The sequence below is a fragment of the Lagenorhynchus albirostris genome, chromosome 11 (assembly GCF_949774975.1).
Source record: "Lagenorhynchus albirostris chromosome 11, mLagAlb1.1, whole genome shotgun sequence".
Taxonomy (NCBI): domain Eukaryota; kingdom Metazoa; phylum Chordata; class Mammalia; order Artiodactyla; family Delphinidae; genus Lagenorhynchus; species Lagenorhynchus albirostris.
Window position 1 is genome coordinate 50,346,076 of NC_083105.1, and position 17,855 is coordinate 50,363,930.

Below are 17,855 nucleotides of genomic sequence, written 5' to 3' on the forward strand. Positions count from 1 at the left end.
TAATATGTGCATTTTTAAATTCATTTGCTGATTCTCTTTGCTTTGCATACAAACTGTACTTGCATTAATGGCTGCTATACAGTGAGACCTGTACAGTAGTGGGTGAATCGTGGATATAAAGATGTGACTATTCTATCTTCATTATTACAGCACCATCCAGTAGAAAACCAGGAGACCCCCTGGTCATATCAGATATCAAGAAAGGCAGTGTGGCACACAGGTAAGAAAGATGGATTTACTGATTCATCCCAAGGTATTTCTTAATTACAGCAGAAATGACCTCTTCCACACCCAAGACAACCTTGCTAATAGGTCATGGTATTCTCAATATTTTCCAGGCAACCATGATTAATCGATTATATTTTTGACATCCCTAATGTCAATGACTATGTAGAGCTCTCCCCCGGTGTCAGTTTATTTCTGCACCCAGTACAGACAACAATCACATGAAAATGTTTTTTAGGGTCATTCATGAGTCCAACATAGCCTCTCCTTCACTGATCATCTTCCATCCTTCATTTTTCCCGCTAAAAAACTGAAAGTGGCCCCAATGATGAGAGTCACCCCACATGGAGATAATAGCTTAGGGGAGAGTTTTGCTAGATGCCAGGATGTCCTCCCTAGTCAAGCCAGGTCCTTGAGCCTTAAACAGTGTTTATGTATCCTATTTGGTTCATAGACCACAAAAATCAGGGAGCCTCAAACGTTCAATTTCACAGATCAAAAATATTTTTAAGTGATTAGGAATATTGATGTAAGACTGTTAACTTTCTTTTTATTTTCCAGTTAAGGACTTAAAAAATCGCATCTGTTATCACAGTCATTTTATTAAAGAAATATTTTAACACTCAAAAAGTAGGAAGGACATTGTATGAACTTAGGTATATAGGTATAGGCTCAGATACTGTGACAAGGAGACATAAACGGAGTGGATCCAACAAGACAGAAGTTTGTCTCTCATACAGCAGTTGGGAGGTAGACAGGCAACGCAGGGCTGGAGAAGCAGCTCTGCCGTCCTCTCCAGCTTCTCCAGTCATTGTGATTTTCCAGCCATAGAAGGGAGGTGGGGTGGTGCAGAAAGAGTCTGGGGTGTGTATCTTTAGGGGATGACCCAGAAGAAGGAAGGGAGAATGGATTCTGGGAAGCAATTAGCAATCTTGGTCACAGACATAATGCATAAAGGATGGTTCTTACCAAAACATAACCTTCCTTACAGATATGTGTGCATATACATACAGAAGCACCTGCAAAAACATATACCTTCTCATTGTTTTTCTCATTTCGTGAAGGACCTTTAAAAACTTTCAAGACCTGAAGCAGTCCGTAACCAGTATTAGACTCTCAATGGCCACCTTTCAGATAGCATCCAATTCCCCTTTTCTCCCTACTGCAGCCATAGTGAGTTCCCCAGTGCAGGTGGAAATAGCAGAGACACCAGGACTCAGACCTCCCCTAAGGCCATCCCACCTTGACTCGCCTCACTCCCTGTATCCTCTCCTAGTATCTGGACTGCCAAGGACCAAAAGTGGTGCAACAATCTGGAGAAGCATAAGGACACCCGGGCTGTGTAAACCTGGGCCCATTACCCCCCTTCCTGGAAACCTTAGAATTCCTGAGTGACGCTTATATGGTTGTCCTGGTCTAATTGAAGAAAGCAGAAGAAAAATATTTTTTAATACTCTGCAATTTAATGTCACGGCAGCCATCCAAATTAAGACTGGAGAAAGAGGATTTGTCAATAAAATGCAGTTTTAAAAGTTGAAGAATCTTATTTCTTCTAAAGGCTACCATAATGCTGCTTTGTGCTAAGTGCCTCTTAAATGGCCTGGTTAAGTGCTCATCATTAATCATGCATTTGCTATGCCTTTACTATCAGAACGGGAACCCTGGAACTTGGGGATAAATTACTTGCCATAGATAACATCAGGCTGGACAACTGTTCCATGGAAGATGCAGTTCAGATCCTTCAGCAGTGTGAAGACTTGGTGAAGCTGAAAATCCGCAAAGATGAAGATAATTCAGGTATTGATAACCTCCTTAGTGAAGACTGATTTCTCTAACTGCCCGTCTGTCACCAAAGATATTAGATCTTGGTGTTTTACATACAACAGCTGGCTAGTGACATGGCAGCAGTGTTTTTTGTAGTTAAGAGGGTCTTTAAATTGGGCGTTGAGAGTGTAGTATGAATTTTAAATAATGGTGCTTTTAAATGGTATAATTAAGATATTTTCATTATATAAACATTATAGCTACATTAAAATAACTTTAAAGATGAAAACTTAATCATCACCTGATACCACCCTAATACAATAGAACTGGTCATTTTCTAGTTGATATTATGTTACGTAATTATAACCACAGTGCGTGTTCTCTTTTTTCCTTAGCTTTATAAACATGTTACCATTTTACAAACCCTTAATAGCTATCATTTGAATTTACTGCCCGTAATGTATTTACCATTCTTTTCTTCTTACTTAGATTGCTCCCAGTTGTTTTATTACTGTAGGTGGCACAATAACCGATATTTTTATGCGTGGATATCTTTATTCAACTTTTTTTCTTTTGAATTATTTCCTTAGGAAATATTCCTAAAAGTAGGGTGACTGAGTCAAAATAAAAAGGGAATTTTTATGATTTCGGATGAGTCTTGTACCATGTTGCTTTCTAAAAGGGCTGTATCCATTGTTAGTGCTTCCAGTTATGTGCGAATACAGGAGAGCGGTGCCTCTCAAACTTGAGAAGGCCTCAGAATCACCGGAAGAGCTCAGTTAAAACACAATTCCTGAGCGCTCACCCTAGGTGGGGCCTGAGACTGTCATTTCTAACAAACTTCATCATGATGCTGCTGTGGGCCAAGACCCAGCAATCTGAGTAGCCCCGCAGCAGACGCCCTTTTATCTGATTTTGATAAGAACCCAAGCTAACTGAAAAAAGTTCATGAATTGAAAGAGTCAACTAATGTGGGGATTTATAGAAAGTAACATATATCTATAACATAAACATTTAACTTAAAAATGTACCGATCTTATGGGTGAAGCCAACACTTTCTGCTGATCGTAGTTACAAGCCTTTTGACTTGTTTGCCTAAGTCATACCCATAATATACAGTTTATGATTTCCAGGTTTGGTTTTTGTGTGTTGTTTTGCTTTAATGCAGTGAGAATTTAAATAATTTAAAGCAATCTGAATGCTTACTCCATCTAGATTTTTATTTCCCCAATGTTTTCAAGTTTTTCCTCTGTGTAATTAACTGTTGATTTCTTGCCTAATAATCCCCCTTATTGAATCTTTCCAAAGCATTTGATTTTTTCATAGATCCAATATACTCATATTTCATAGGTTATGTAAGATTCATTAAATTATGTCGTTACAATAACAAGTACAACTGGCATAAACAGGATTGGAAATAATCATAATTGACTCTAAACTTTTAAGCTTTTGACTCAATTGGTAGCAGGAACAGAGGTACACGGGGTACTGCAGAGGGAAACCTATTATTCTGGAACATTCAGTGGCATTGGTCAGTATATTTTACAAAGAGGATGGAGAGTCACAATTAATCCAGTAAATTGGTTAAAGGGAGATTGATTAAGAGAGTTTCTACTGAATATAGTTTCATCCCAACCAATAATGAGCAGTTGTCAATGTCCTGGTATCTCCTGGAATCTAATCCTCTAGATCCAGAGTTCGTGGTCATGTCAAGCCTTGTGTTTATGATTCCTATTCAAAGTCAAAACAAGTTGGTAGTTACATCCATCAGTACAGCTGGTAAAGATGATTATATCCGAGTATACTTTATAATGAACGTTTAAAAATATGCATAGATTTCTACTAGTTATTTCCCAAGCAACTGATTTTCCACACCAACACTTGCATTTCTCTCCTAAAAAGCATGCATTTTTGGGGGGGGATTTATTTTAAAAGAAGGATAAAGCCTCCAGCGTCAGACGGGGTTCTGTCCTAGTAAAGAGGCAAAGCCCTGTGGAGAAACCCATTTTGCATGATTTGCCAAGCTAAGCAGATCTCAGCTATCTTCCTTGCAGAGTGAAGAAGCCAAGCCAGAGATGAATATGTATGGTGCTTGTGGTTGGCGATGTTCCCAGTTCCAAAGCCAGGCTGTGCAGACACACTGGGGGGAGTTTCAGAAACAACAGCTGAGCACTTGGAGAGCCAGATCTTACTTTCAGTTGCTTCTTTCCTTTGGCTCATTTTTCCCCTTTAGACCCTTCCCCCTACAATCCCTATGCCTAATACTATGGTAATGATCATGCTTGTTAGGGTTCTTTTTTCTAATTTTAAGAGGTCCAGTTTTTAAAATCCTAAATCCTTCCATTGAAAACCATGCACCTCCCCAAAATAAGATTGTAAATATAGGTGCAAGAGACATACTTACCCAAACCAGATTTTCTCAAGTTGTCATATTAAAATATACACCCACTTAGACACATTTTTATAACAGACCATTATTTGAAAATTATCATCTGATCATCAATTTGGAAGAATTTGAGTGTTTCTGTATCCTCTTCCCCCATGAGAATATAAGTGTAATTTGAGTAACTGAATCCTTTTTTATTCAGAGCGAAGCAAGGGGAGGGATTATTCAAAATGTAAAACCTGGATATAGACTAGTTCAAGGCCAACTATGTAGACATAAAGAGCACACAATTTTTTTTTTTTTTTTTTAATGGTACGCGGGCCTCTCACTGCTGTGGCCTCTCCCGCTGCGGAGCACAGGCTCTGGACGCGCAGGCCCAGCGGCCATGGCTCACGGGCCCAGCCGCTCCGCGGCATGTGGGACCCTCCCGGACCGGGGCACGAACCCGTGTCCCCTGCATCGGCAGGCGGACTCTCAACCGCTGCGCCACCAGGGAAGCCCAGAGCACACACTTTTAAATCCAGCTCTACCACATTTGAGCTGTGTCAGTTTGGGCATGTTACTTAACCTGCCTGAGATTCAGTACCATTTTCAGTAATGTGCACAAAATAATACCCACCTTGGGGAGCTGTTGTAGCTTGTTGAGAGAGAGATTTCCTGGCACAATCAATATTCAGTAACTGGGAACTATTTTTATTATTATTGCATCCTGACATGCCTTTCCCCACATTAGTTCTGATCCTTGGTCAAGATATAAATGAGTGGAAAATAGCATTATTCATGACAACAGTCACTGATTTTGGAAGTTTGATACCTTGCTTAATCTGAAATTAAGCTGGTGATTTAAATTGTTGCCATCCTTTGTCTCTGTATTTTAGACTGGTAATACTCGGTATATATGCTTCACTCCCTAAAATATTGCTTATACTAATATTGGACTTTCTGTACCAGTAGACTTCAGGAGGCTTCCAGTTCTTAAGTGTCTGCTCCTCTCGATCCTTGGTTCTCTGATCAGTTACAGAAAGTTTATAACCATACTTGATATAACTTGGTTTCCTAAGCTAGTAATACTGGAATTGGGTTTAACAGATGTTGCTTCAAAATGTAAGCCTGTCTTCCAGCTACAATAATTTTATTGCTCTGCCTTGTACTTTAAAGGAGATGGTAGAACTATTCTCAAACGTTGTTAAAGTCTTTATTTTTCATTCAGTCACGCCATCAGCATTTATTTAGTGTCTGCAAGGTACTAGGGACTGCCAGTTCTTAGATTAAAAAGGACACACCATCTCTGCCCTTAAATCAGTCACCATGTTATAGGAGAAACGGAAGAAAATAATCAACAGTATTATGAATGTTCTAGGTGTGTGCACAAAACGTTAAGAGAACGGGAAGGCACCCATTTGAGACTGGGGAGCTCAAGGAAATGCTTCTAACAACCTTGGTCTTGAAAGTATTTGGGAGGTGTTAAAATTAACCAGAGGAAAAGTATGAGCCAAAGGAAGTCAGAGAGAGCAGCACATCCTACTAGCAGGTATAGCTGAAGCAAAAAGTTTGTGTAAGGACTCAGTAGTGGGTGAATAGATGGATACACTGAAGCCAGATCATTATGGTCCTTCTAACTATGTTAAAAAATGTGAACTTTACCCCAGAAGCCAATGAGGAGCCATTAAAAGACAAAAAGCAGGGGAACGAGGCCAGGGTATTTGGTCTGTGACCACTGGTTGCGGTCACTTACTGAAGTAATGAAGAGGCATTCAAGAGAGTCTGCATTAACTCTGTTTCTAGCACTGGCTGGGGGAAGCAGTAAAATAAAATGACTAAGAACACTAGGCTGACTTCACAACTGACAAGCTGGGAAACTTCGGAAAATTAACTTCTCTGGGCACCAGTGCCCTCATCCGCAATGTCCATTGAATGCGTCCTGAACGCGGCAGTTTTAAGGATCAAAGGAGGCAATATATTGATATTTTAGCGCTCAGCGACAATGAATGGCACCAAGTAAGGCCCAGTGAATGCAGACTATCAACAGCCATTATTAGGATGCTTTTAAAATTAATTTTAGGGCTTCCCTGGTGGCGCAGTGGTTGAGAGTCCGCTTGCCGATGCAGGGGACACGGGTTCGTGCCCCGGTTCGGGAAGATCCCACATGCCGCGGAGCGGTTGGGCCCATGAGCCATGGCCGCTGAGCCTGCGCGTCCAGAGCCTGTGCTCTGCAACAGGAGAGGCCACAGCAGTGAGAGGCCCGCGTACCGCAAAAAAAAAATAAAATTAATTTTAGCTTTATTTTACTATGGCCAAATCTTTTGGAACACCTGGGATTGTAGGGAAGCCCCCACCCCCCATATTCAGTGGCCATTCTCTCTAGAGGAGCTTGTACATCTGTCATCTTTCGTTACCACGGGAACATAAATCGAGTACAGCCAGTCGGTGCTTGTCTGGGTCCAAGCCTCTAGAACCATGGCTGTTACCTAATCCCCAGGCCCTCAGAGATGCAAGTAAGATCTATTGCTTGAAATAAGATCTTGACTGCATCTAGATCCAACGTAGCTGAAGAGGGGAGGGTTTGGAGATCTGAGAAAGAACCCTGAAGCAAAGGAGAGAATTTGGGGGAATTGTGGGAAGAAATACATGGAAGCTTCCAAATCTGTCCCAAATAATTTCTAAGGGTCCGCTTTGTATCACTGCCTTTGTGCCAGTCAAATATGCGGACGCTAATGGCCTCTCTCTTGATTTAGAGCCCCTCACTTCTAATACGTAGCATGTTTGTAGAGACTAAAAATTCAGTATTTTCCCTTCACCGGCTCTGATCTGCGTTGAGAAACATTTCCAGGCGGCAACTTGTCCCATCGGAAGCAAATTACCTTTTCACAATTTCAAATAGAGTCTTATGCAAATATAGCCTTATTAGTACCAGTTAAATCATCTGCCCTTCAAAGATTTGGGCTTTCATCTTTTTTTTTTTTTTTTTCACTTCATCAGTGTTAAGCCGGCTAAGTAATTTGCAGCAGCTTTTTCCCCCTCAAATCTAGGTTGAAGTAGCAGAAGTGCCCCATCGAAGCAACCAGGAATGATCCTGGCTGTGCGAAGAACAGTGATAGGGGTTGTTTTGGCAAGAGGCTGGCTGCAAGAAGAAACTCTGATAGATTTTTTTTTTTAAAGTACTCTTCCCTTTTTTCTGCTTTGTCTCAAAGTAGTAATGATTTTCAAACTCAAGTCAGCATCACAGTCACCCAGAGGGCTTGTTAAAACACTGGTGACTGGGCTCTTCCTCCAGAGTTTCAGATTCCTACGGGTCTGGGATAGAGCTGAGAATTGGTATTTCTAACAAGTTCTCAGATACTGCTAAAATTTCTCATCCCAGAACTACACTTGAAGAAACACTGTCACAAGGCAACCTAATTTGGAGACTTATAAATGATCACTTACATAAGGAAATTCAAATTCTACTCTTAAACACTCAGCAGCTCCTTGGAACATGACTTTGGTAAGGCCAGTAAGGTTGGCCTTATTGGCACAACAGTAAGGCAGTTGTAGAGAGTATTGTTCTAAATGGTTCATTTTCTCAGGTCTGTCCACCTCCAAGAAATGTAGCCATACTCTGTGAAATGAATTCCATCACTTTTAGTTGAAGTGAACTTTGATTGACCTGTACATTTATGCATTCCAAAGACCCTCTCCCAAATCCAAGCCTCCCAAATCCAGCTGCCGTTATGGATTCAAGCCAGATAGCGTTCGTTTTGTTAAATAGGCGGCACTCAAGAAGCCTGAAAACGGGCTTCGCTGGTGGCGCAGTAGTTGAGAGTCCGCCTGCCGATGCGGGGGACACGGGTTCGTGCCCCGGTCCGGGAAGATCCCCCATGCCGCGGAGCGGCTGGGCCCATGAGCCATGGCTGCTGAGCCTGCACGTTTGGAGCCTGTGCTCTGCAATGGGAGAGGCCACGACGGTGAGAGGCCCACATACCGGAAAAAAAAAAAAAGCTTGAAAATAACATTGCAGATGAGTAATGCTGCAATTTTGCATCTGTTCCGTGATCCCATTAATTTCCTTAACTAGAGCTGAGCAGAACAAACAAATTGTCTGGCTCCTTTCACCTCTTTTGCTAATAGTGATAAACCTTCTGTTGTGATATAGAAGCTGTTTGTAATATCATTAAGATCTGTTTAGGCTCACTTTGCAACTTCCTGGTGACCCTGCATTCTTCCTTCTCAGAAAGTTTCTTTTCTGGTTCAACACTCCAGTTGCTCCTTTCTAAGCTGGACCAGCCTCAAGGAGACAGCGTCTTGGAGTGCTTCCACCTCCAAAATGGTCTGAGCGTAAATGACAGTTATCACCTTCCTCCCAAGCTGCAGGGCCTTACAGCTGCCAGTTGGGCCGACGCCCGAGAAGGCAGATGGATTTGGAAGTGCAGCCTGCAGCTAACTCAGGCAGCCCAGGCTTTATTCTCACTCTTTGAATGAGGCTGATTGGGTCTGCATCACCTTGGAAAAGGAATCTAGACCTTGGAGTAGCCGGAGGGGTGACTCACAAAGCTAGGACCCAGTGACTGCCTGCTGACAGGCATTTATCCTTTCGCTCATTTGTTTAGGCATTTACTGGAGTCTCCTTGGTGCCAGGCATAGTTCTAGGCTCTGGGCATGTGAATATAAAAAATCGTAATTTTCAAGGTGATCCTGTTCTAGTTAAGGAGACACATAGAGCGAAAAGCATATAAACTAGACCATGCATTCCAGATGGGGGCAAAAATTGGTTCTCAGGTATAAGGGAAAAGAACCTGAAAAAAATAGATACATATGTATGCATAACTGAATCACTTGGCTGTACACCTGAAACTAACACAACATTGTAAATCAACTCCACTTCAATTAAAAAAAATAAAATTTGGTTCTCAGGGAGCAAAGAATCTTAGATATTACGTTACAATAGTTTGTGACCCTCCAAAGCTCAACCCACCCGACTGACTCTTATTCCCTCGTATTTAATTTCTCTCATTAGGGAGAATTTAAATTTAATTTTTCTCCTTGATGGGAGGAGAGGAGGCAATAATTTTTTTTTAAAGAAGTTGAGAAACACTAGAAAAATACACAGGAGCTGTAGGATCTCATAGGAAAGGTCTCTAGTCTCAGCTGAGGAGCCAGGAAGGCTTCCAGAGATATAAGACATCTGAGCCAAGTTTTAAAGGAAGAGTAGAGATTCTCCGGCAGAGGAAAGACGTCTGCTTCCAGGGAGTAACATGTGCAAGGTTAAAGATGTGAACAAAGTGTCTTTAAATGGACCACAGGTCGTTCAGTGAGGAGAGAATTAGATTGGATTGGGATGGGAAAGGATAGTGGAAGACAGAGGCTCCAGCCCTGTTCATGCCAAGGGGTTGCCCTTTATTCTTCAGAAATCTGGGACCTGACGGAAAGCTTCAAGGAAGAGAGTGACATGTTCAGATTTATGCTTTCAGAATATTCTGGGAAGAAAAGAGATGGAATTCAATGTTGGCAAGACTGGTGAAAATAGATGTGGGAGAGAGGGACAAAGTCTGGATCCGAAGTAGGAAAACATTTAGGAAGAGACCATTGCTGTGAACAACTGGGCAGAGCTGACATGGGGCCTCCTCAAGAGCACATGGCAGTAGGATGCTTTGGGAACCCTGCCTGGTGGGCAGATGGGTCGTGGGGTCTGGACAAGACAGTGTACAGGCAGCCATCATCAGCTAAGAGAGTACGGAAGCCAAACTAATTAAATGTGTCTTTACTCAAGGCATCCACATAGGGTTTTCTAAGGGAATTAATATTTTTTCTTTTTAAAAAATTACTATGAAAATATATTTAAAAATAGAGAAAGATGGTGTAATGAACCAGCCCACATCACCTAGCATCAACAGTTAGCAACTTAGAATCAGTCTTGCTTCAGATCTACTCCCACCCTAATTTCCGCACCCCACCCACACACTGAATTATTCTGAAGAAATTCCAGACATCATATCATTGCATCTTGCAAATATTATTAATGTATCCCTAAACAATACTCTTATAAAAGACTTCTAAAATACATAACTAAATATCATCACAATTTTAAATATTAGCAATAATTCTTTTTTAAAATTTATTTACTTATTTATTTATTTGTTTATTTATTTATTTTTGGCTGCATTGGGTCTTTGTTGCCGCACATGGGCTTTCTCTAGTTGCGGCGAGCCGGGGCTACTCCTCGCTGCAGTGCACAGGCTTCTCATTGCGGTGGCTTCTCTTGTTGCGGAGCATGGGCTCTAGGTGCGTGGGCTTCAGTAGTTGTGGCTCTCGGGCTCTAGAGCACAGGCTTAGTAGTTGTGGCGCACAGGCTTAGTTGCTCTGCGGCATGTGGGATCTTCCTGGACCAGGGCTCAAATCCGTGTCCCCTGCATTGGCAGGCGGATTCTTAACTGTGCCACCAGGGAAGCCCCAAAATATTAGCAATAATTCTTAATCTCCTCAAATATGTACTCAGTGTTCCCATCTCCCTGGTTTTCATATACATGGGTAGACAGGTTTTTAAAACACAGTTGGTTTGAATTAGGATCCAAAAAGAAGTATTCATTGCTTTTGGTTGTAACGTCTCTTAAATTTACCCATTCTCATTTTTGTTTCCAAGTTCTTTATTTGTTGAAGGAATCAGAAATCAACTACATTTTTGTCATAATCTAAATATAGCATCACTTCTTCATTAATATACAGCCATTTTCTTGGTTTGCATCTCACCACTATTTAAACTCATTGAGTCCCTAACAATTGCCTTTTGTTATTGGGACGCCTCAGCTGCCTAATTTAAAATGTTCCTACATAAAGTGGCCTGAAACCATCCTAAACCAGTTTACTCCATTCTGGCGTTATTTTGTCATCTTAGGTGCAAGTTGCAAAACTGTCCAGAAATAACACAGGGCACTCACTCTGGGTTACCTGAAGAATGAGCTAGCTGGAACCAATTTCTCCCCCTTCTCCTGGTGAATGGGACTGCACCCCCAGCTCACCTTCCTATGGGCCAATGGTTGTTTTCATCTAGACTAAAGTTTCCGCTGAAGCTTCCCACAGGTTCCTGGGTTCTGGGCAGCTGGGTTCCATGTACTTGGGAACTGCCATTTCCCACAACTCCCATAAAGAGCTGATGGCCACATCCAGAATGCTTGGTGCCCGTTGACAAGGCAGTGCTCACACTTAGGGCAATAAAAGGGCAGGGTCTTCCCACTGGCGCACACACCCACGCTGAATGGCCAGTAGAGTGCCCAGCGGTAACTAACGCTTAACTATATCAAGGTTTACTAATCAAATGACTCACCTAGAATTTTATGCAGAATATAGTTGGTGGCACAGACTGCAAAATACTTGTCATCTGTCCTGTAATACCCTATTCATTTATGTCAACGCCAGTTCTGACAGGTGATGATCTATCACAGTGTAGAAAAAGTTAGACTTTTGACTGTCCCTCCATTTTTGGTTACTCTGCATCCTGGCGCTTCTCTCAGCAGCTGCTTGGCAGCCCATCACCAGCCTGTTGACCACAACTAAAGTAGAACCCTGGAAGAAGTGTGTAAACCGTGAAACAGAGCCATCGAAGCCTTGATGTGGAGGATTCTCAGCTGCCAGTATAAATTTGAGTCTAATGTTGAAGACGTTTATACCCTAGGATGTTGATTTAAACATTCCAGTGTGTGGTAGATGGTCTTTGTTCTCTATGTACGGAGCTTCTTCTTCCTCCACTGAGGGAGTGGAGGCAATGGGTACGTCCCAGAGCTCCCAATCTGTGGCCAGAAGTGAAGTAAGTGCTGACAGGAAAGGACACATCGCTTCCTACATTTCTCTATAGACATTTCATTTTATATTCATTATAATTCTTCACCGCACACACAGATCATTGAATTGTTAATTCAAGCTTTTCTATTCCTCCTTAGTTTAGGGTCTCATATCATAAATGAACAGCTGCTCATTGCAGAAATGTGACTGTATTAATGCTTCTCCGGGATACAGCCTGACTATAAAAACTGACTGTTTTGTTCAAGTATCTACTGGACCATTTCATTGTATCCTTAGGTACAGCAATGAACAACTCCTTAACCACTCACAGCTCCCAGGCCCAAGGAATAAAGCAAGAAATGCTCAAGAACTTTCAGCATGTCATAAGCAAATAAAAACCTTTGAATTCTGAGACTGCATATTTGCAACTTTGATGCAGTCAAAATACCCAGCCATGCGAAAGGTGTCCCATGACATCTTTCAAGCCAATGCTTTAGGCAGACCACACTCACAAATGTTTTCCTTCATAGGAACATTAAATGGTGAAACTTAGCTCACGAGAGTGTGGCAACCTAGCATGTGCTACTGAAGTGTAACTTACGTGGCTCCTAGTCTCAAGAACAGCGGACAGATAATCATTCAAACGTCTGTTTTACTATCTGTGTATTTGTGAATAAGATTCACAGATTTTGTGAATAAGATTCACATTTTAAGACACAGAGGAACAATAGGTAAGGGATCCAGATTTCCAAGCCCCACTTAACCATGCATATGTTAAAGTTTGCTCCAACCGTGAGTTAAATCAACTTTTCTATATTGAGAGTTAGCTTGCCTGTAAAGCCTGAAAATAGGAATTGCGGAGCCCAGTCTCTGTTTACTGCGTGACTCTCTCCACCCATATCGCCTCCTCAGCGGTGTGTTCAGTCCACGGATATTCGTGGCACACTCACAAAATGCTGGGCAAGCACTGTGCTAGGCAGGGACATTGTCTAAAGGGCCCGCAGTGCCGGCTGGGAAGCTCGCTCACAGATTTAAAACATAAGTCAGCAGGCAGAGAACCCTTTCCCTGACACTGATAACAACTACATCCCTGTATTAGAATGGTATATCCTACTGAGGAAATGCTACTTCCCAAAATAATTATTTTCTGAGACACAGTGCTTTGATGATGATGTTTTGAATTTCTTGTTTTATGTGTGAATATATGTGTCTTTTTACTCTGCTTCTTCCCAAGAAACCAATTACGACTCGTTGGCATTTATTGCAGATGAGCAAGAAAGTTCCGGAGCAATTATTTACACCGTGGAGCTGAAGCGCTACGGGGGGCCCCTTGGCATCACGATTTCAGGAACTGAAGAGCCTTTTGATCCTATTATCATTTCAAGCCTCACCAAAGGAGGGTTAGCTGAAAGGTAACATTCGAAGCAACTTCTACAATCACCTGTCTGAAATGGGTTTCCTTCCTCACAGCCACGTAAAAACATGCTCCCCTCTCCTGCTTGGTTATCTGTTGACTTTTTCAACTCTGCACAAAGGATTGATTTTAGAGCTTGAAAACTCTCAGGCAGAGCTCTGACTTGATTTTGAGGGGCATGTTATAGGCAGTTAAAAGTGTCCTGGGCTTAGCATTGATATTAGTCTCCAGAAATGTGTAAACCGACCACAATTGACTAGAGGTAAATTTATATTGTGTCCATTTTGAGAAGAGGAGACTAAAAGTTCAAGGAGGTTAAAAGGCTCGTCCAATTCAATTCAGCAAACATTTCCTGAGCCTCTGTTACCTGACAGGTACCGGGCTTAGCGGCTGAGAGGGTGACAGAAGCTTCGTCTTCAAAGATTTCAGGAAACAGTGCAGTGACTTAATAACATCTTGAAATTTGGAATGCCCGTTTGTTGCTTCGGCAATTTGTCTCCATTGGCATGCACCCCACCCCCATTTTACTGTATTTCTTTCCAAGACACGTTGTAGGACATATTCCAAACCCCATAACCTGATCTGTCCTCCAGTAACCTAGCTCAGGAGTGCACACACACTGTTCATGCTGACACTTGAAGACACTGGTTTGCAAAACAGAGATATAGCATCACAGAATTTTGGAGCTGCAAGGTACCTTAGAAATCAGCTCATCCAACACCCTCATCTGTCAGGTGAGGGCAGCGAGGCAGCTCAAAAAAGGCTGCCCTGTTGGAGTTTCGTATTCTGATATTAACAGAGACACCTATGATACGGTATGCTTCAGGTGTCCCCCTGTCCTAGGTTTCTCTGTTAGACAATGAGGAAAAGGATACTATTGATCTGATTCAGCAACCTCCTGGTCAAGTGTTCGATGGCTTACAGCATGGCTCTTTCATAAACTGGAGACTGTTGGTTTTTTTGGCCGTGCCGTCACACAGTTGTGGGATCTTAGTTCCCCGACCAGGGATTGAACCCAGGCCACGTTAGTGAAAGCACCGAGTCCTAACCACTGGACCTCCAGGGCACTCCTTGGAGACTCTTCATGGAAGAATGAATTGATCTCTCTCTCTTTTTTTTTTTTTAAAGGAAAAAAAATTCCTTGAGAGTAGATGCATCGGTAGACTTGTTAGGCAGCCCCTCATAATCTGTGTGACCCAGTTTCACCTCCGTGGCCCCACTTGCTGCTGCCCAGCACCGCTGCCCACCGACCCCAAAGCAACCTGGGGTCGGACCACTCAGTCAGAAGCAGGCTGTGAGCTGGGCTTCCTTCACTCAGGATATTTCAAGTGAGCCGGCACCCTAGAGGCTAGCATATGGGATTCCCACTCCACATCCTTCAACCCAGGTGGAGAGATCTGAGTGTTTAAACCTTTCCTGAGTTTGACTGCTGTGAGTCTGCTCCTCCCCCATCCTGTGCTTTCAAACAAAGATAGATATGGTGCACATCAGAATCGTAAATTCCAGTCTGCTGGTTCAGAATCGGGTGAGAATGGGACGAGAAGGGAAAAGATCAAAGGTTTATCTATTGCTCAATACATTAATTTTCTTTTTCCACATTTCAAGCAGGATGTTAAGCCCTTTTACATGTGTTTTCCTATTTAGCCCTCAGAGCTTCCCTGTGAGATGACTATCCCCATTCTAGTGATGAGGAAACTGACACCTAGAGAGGTGAAAATAAGGTACCCAGGTCACACAGCTGGTAGGTGACAGAGTTGGATTCAAATTGATTCCTGGGACTTCCCTGGCGGTCCAGTAGCTAGGACTCCACGCTTCCACTGCAGGGGACACAGGCTCGATCCCTGGTCGGGGAACTGAGCTCCTGCAAGTCACGCAGTGCGGCAAAAAAAAAAACAAAACTGATTCCTGAGTTCAGCCTTTTTCAGTTCTTGGAATCACCACTGGGGGGTGGCGGGGGGCCTGCCACACCAGGGTCTCGTGTCTAAACCTTGCTTCTGGTAAGCTGGGATGCTGACTGATTGTGTTCAACACTTCTAAGTCTGTAGAAAGGACTGCTCCATGCTAAACATCACTACAGTGATTGTCCCACTTTGCTCGTTTCCTTGGGATTTTTAAGAGGGTTGTCAAATGACTCAGCTTTCCTGGAATTTAAACAGCCCACAAGTCCATTTTAAATAGTAATTAAAACATTTTTTCTGATTTTATTTGAAACTAAAAAGTAATTCACAACAGACGCAGTTATCTTGTAACATTGCTCAGGAGAAGGCAAGTAGTGACTTCTAGAGACCCTTGCCAACTCTTTTTTTTTTTGCAGTACGCGAGCCTCTCACTGCTGTGGCCTCTCCCGTTGCGGAGCACAGGCTCAGCGGCCATGGCTCATAGGCCCAGCCGCTCTGCGGCATGTGGGATCTTCCTGGACCAGGGCACGAACCCGTGTCCCCTGCATTGGCAGGCAGACTCTCAACCACTGCGCCACCAGGGAAGCCCTCAAGTCTTTATTATTACGAATAAACAAAGTATATCAGGGAATTTCTATTCAGTAGCATTCAGGGATTATTTCTACCTTTCCTATAATTATTTGGTGTTTCAGAACTGGCGCGATCCACATAGGAGACCGAATCCTAGCCATCAATAGCAGCAGCTTGAAAGGGAAGCCTCTGAGTGAAGCCATCCATTTGTTACAGATGGCAGGAGAGACTGTCACCTTGAAAATTAAGAAGCAGACAGATGGTGAGTGGGTTGAAAGCCACAATTAAGGATTTGCAGTGCATTTCCTTCCCTTAAAGAATGTGCAAATGTCTACGTGTTTGTTTCTCGGGAAATACACAGCCAGGGAGTGTTGGCATATCTTTGTATTTAAATTTTCTGTAGTACTTAAGCTCCTTTTCTGTCTTTAAAGCCCAGTCAGCATCAAGTCCCAAGAAGTTCCCCATTGCCAGCCACCTGAGTGACCTGGGAGATGTGGAGGACCCGTCTCCAGCACAGAAGCCAGGCAAACTCACCGATACGTACCCCTCCACTGTGCCCAGCGTGGACAGTGCCGTGGACTCGTGGGATGGTTCAGGAATAGAAGGCAGCTACGGGAATCAAGGTATGTCCTAGCCGTGGGGTACAGGAAATTTGTCATTGGTGAAACTCAGGTTTCTCAAAGATCCACCTTCTGCTCCGTGAAAAGAGTATCTTTATTTGACTTGTGTCTGCATCAGTGTAACCATAGTGAACACATTGAATATGGTGGGCTTTCATCTCCTCCTCCTTAATGCTAATAAGTTGTGAACATCTATCCAACACTAGCAGGGCCCCGTTAGACCTACTGCCGTCCAAGTGTTGGATCCAGAGCTTGTCCTTCGAGCACAGTTTAATATGAGGCAAACCACACAATAAATTGGGTCACTGAAGACCAGCCCCATTGTCTTACTTTTTTAGCAAGCTTTCCACAAAGATGGAATGAGGGACAGGGGATGTGCAAAGAGATGAGCCCAAAGATTTGTGACCCCATTTATTCCTGCCTCTTCCCGACTTTTCATGGAAACGTGTAGGGGTTTCCCCCAATGTGCATCATTAGAGAGTTGTAATCGTAGTATATTAAAGTATATTGTAGTTCTTTCTTCACAAACATCATCTTCATGGGACGAAGTATAACCTATATGAAAAGGTAAACCTCACTAACACAATATAAACACACAAAAAGTATTAGACTGAAGACAGAGTATAAACTAAATGTTTCTTTTAAAAATATGTTTCCTTCTTAACGATACTTAGTATCGTTAAGATGAAGTGTGTCAAAAATTCTCTCTATTTCTCCTTATCTGAGCCCTTACCTTCTCTCTAACATCCTGTATAAATTCCAGCCTCCGAATCCCTTTTCTGCTGTTGGTTTAAGTCAGAGAATAAAATACATAAACAGTTTGGAGAACATGTGTTCGGGCAGGAGGGTTGCTTTGTAATAACTTAGGTAACCACTTTTGAGGAGGGTCTGTATCCAGTTTGCCCTCTTCCTGGTTCTAGTTTTTTTCTCTCAGCCTGCCTCTGCCTATGTCACTTCCTGTTAAATCCCAGGAAGGATGGACAAAAATGAAAAGAAATGATATTTCAAAGTTATGAAGTCATTACTTGTTAGAGATGGTATTGGAGTTTGGTGGAGAAAATATTTTAGTTTTCTTTTGGTTGTTTTGTTTTTTAAAAAAACAAGAAAATTTTATTTAATTTTTAAAGAAAATTCGATTTTACTGGTTTATTCTTATTCAAGACACTATATATTTTAACAGCTTTTTTGAGATATAATTTACATAACATAAAGTTCACTGTTTTAAA

At 42.4% G+C, this 17,855-nt stretch overlaps 1 protein-coding gene across 1 annotated transcript in view; it reads left to right on the forward strand.

Annotated features, from left to right (window-relative positions):
• GRIP1 (glutamate receptor interacting protein 1) overlaps window positions 1-17,855 on the forward strand; it is a 703,482-nt gene that overhangs the window by 632,513 nt on the left and 53,114 nt on the right. Inside the window, exons 15-19 of the mRNA XM_060164614.1 lie at window positions 151-220; window positions 1,877-2,022; window positions 13,395-13,539; window positions 16,132-16,271; window positions 16,441-16,632. Of these exons, the coding sequence (XP_060020597.1) occupies window positions 151-220; window positions 1,877-2,022; window positions 13,395-13,539; window positions 16,132-16,271; window positions 16,441-16,632 (693 nt within the window). The remainder of the gene's footprint in view (window positions 1-150; window positions 221-1,876; window positions 2,023-13,394; window positions 13,540-16,131; window positions 16,272-16,440; window positions 16,633-17,855) is intronic.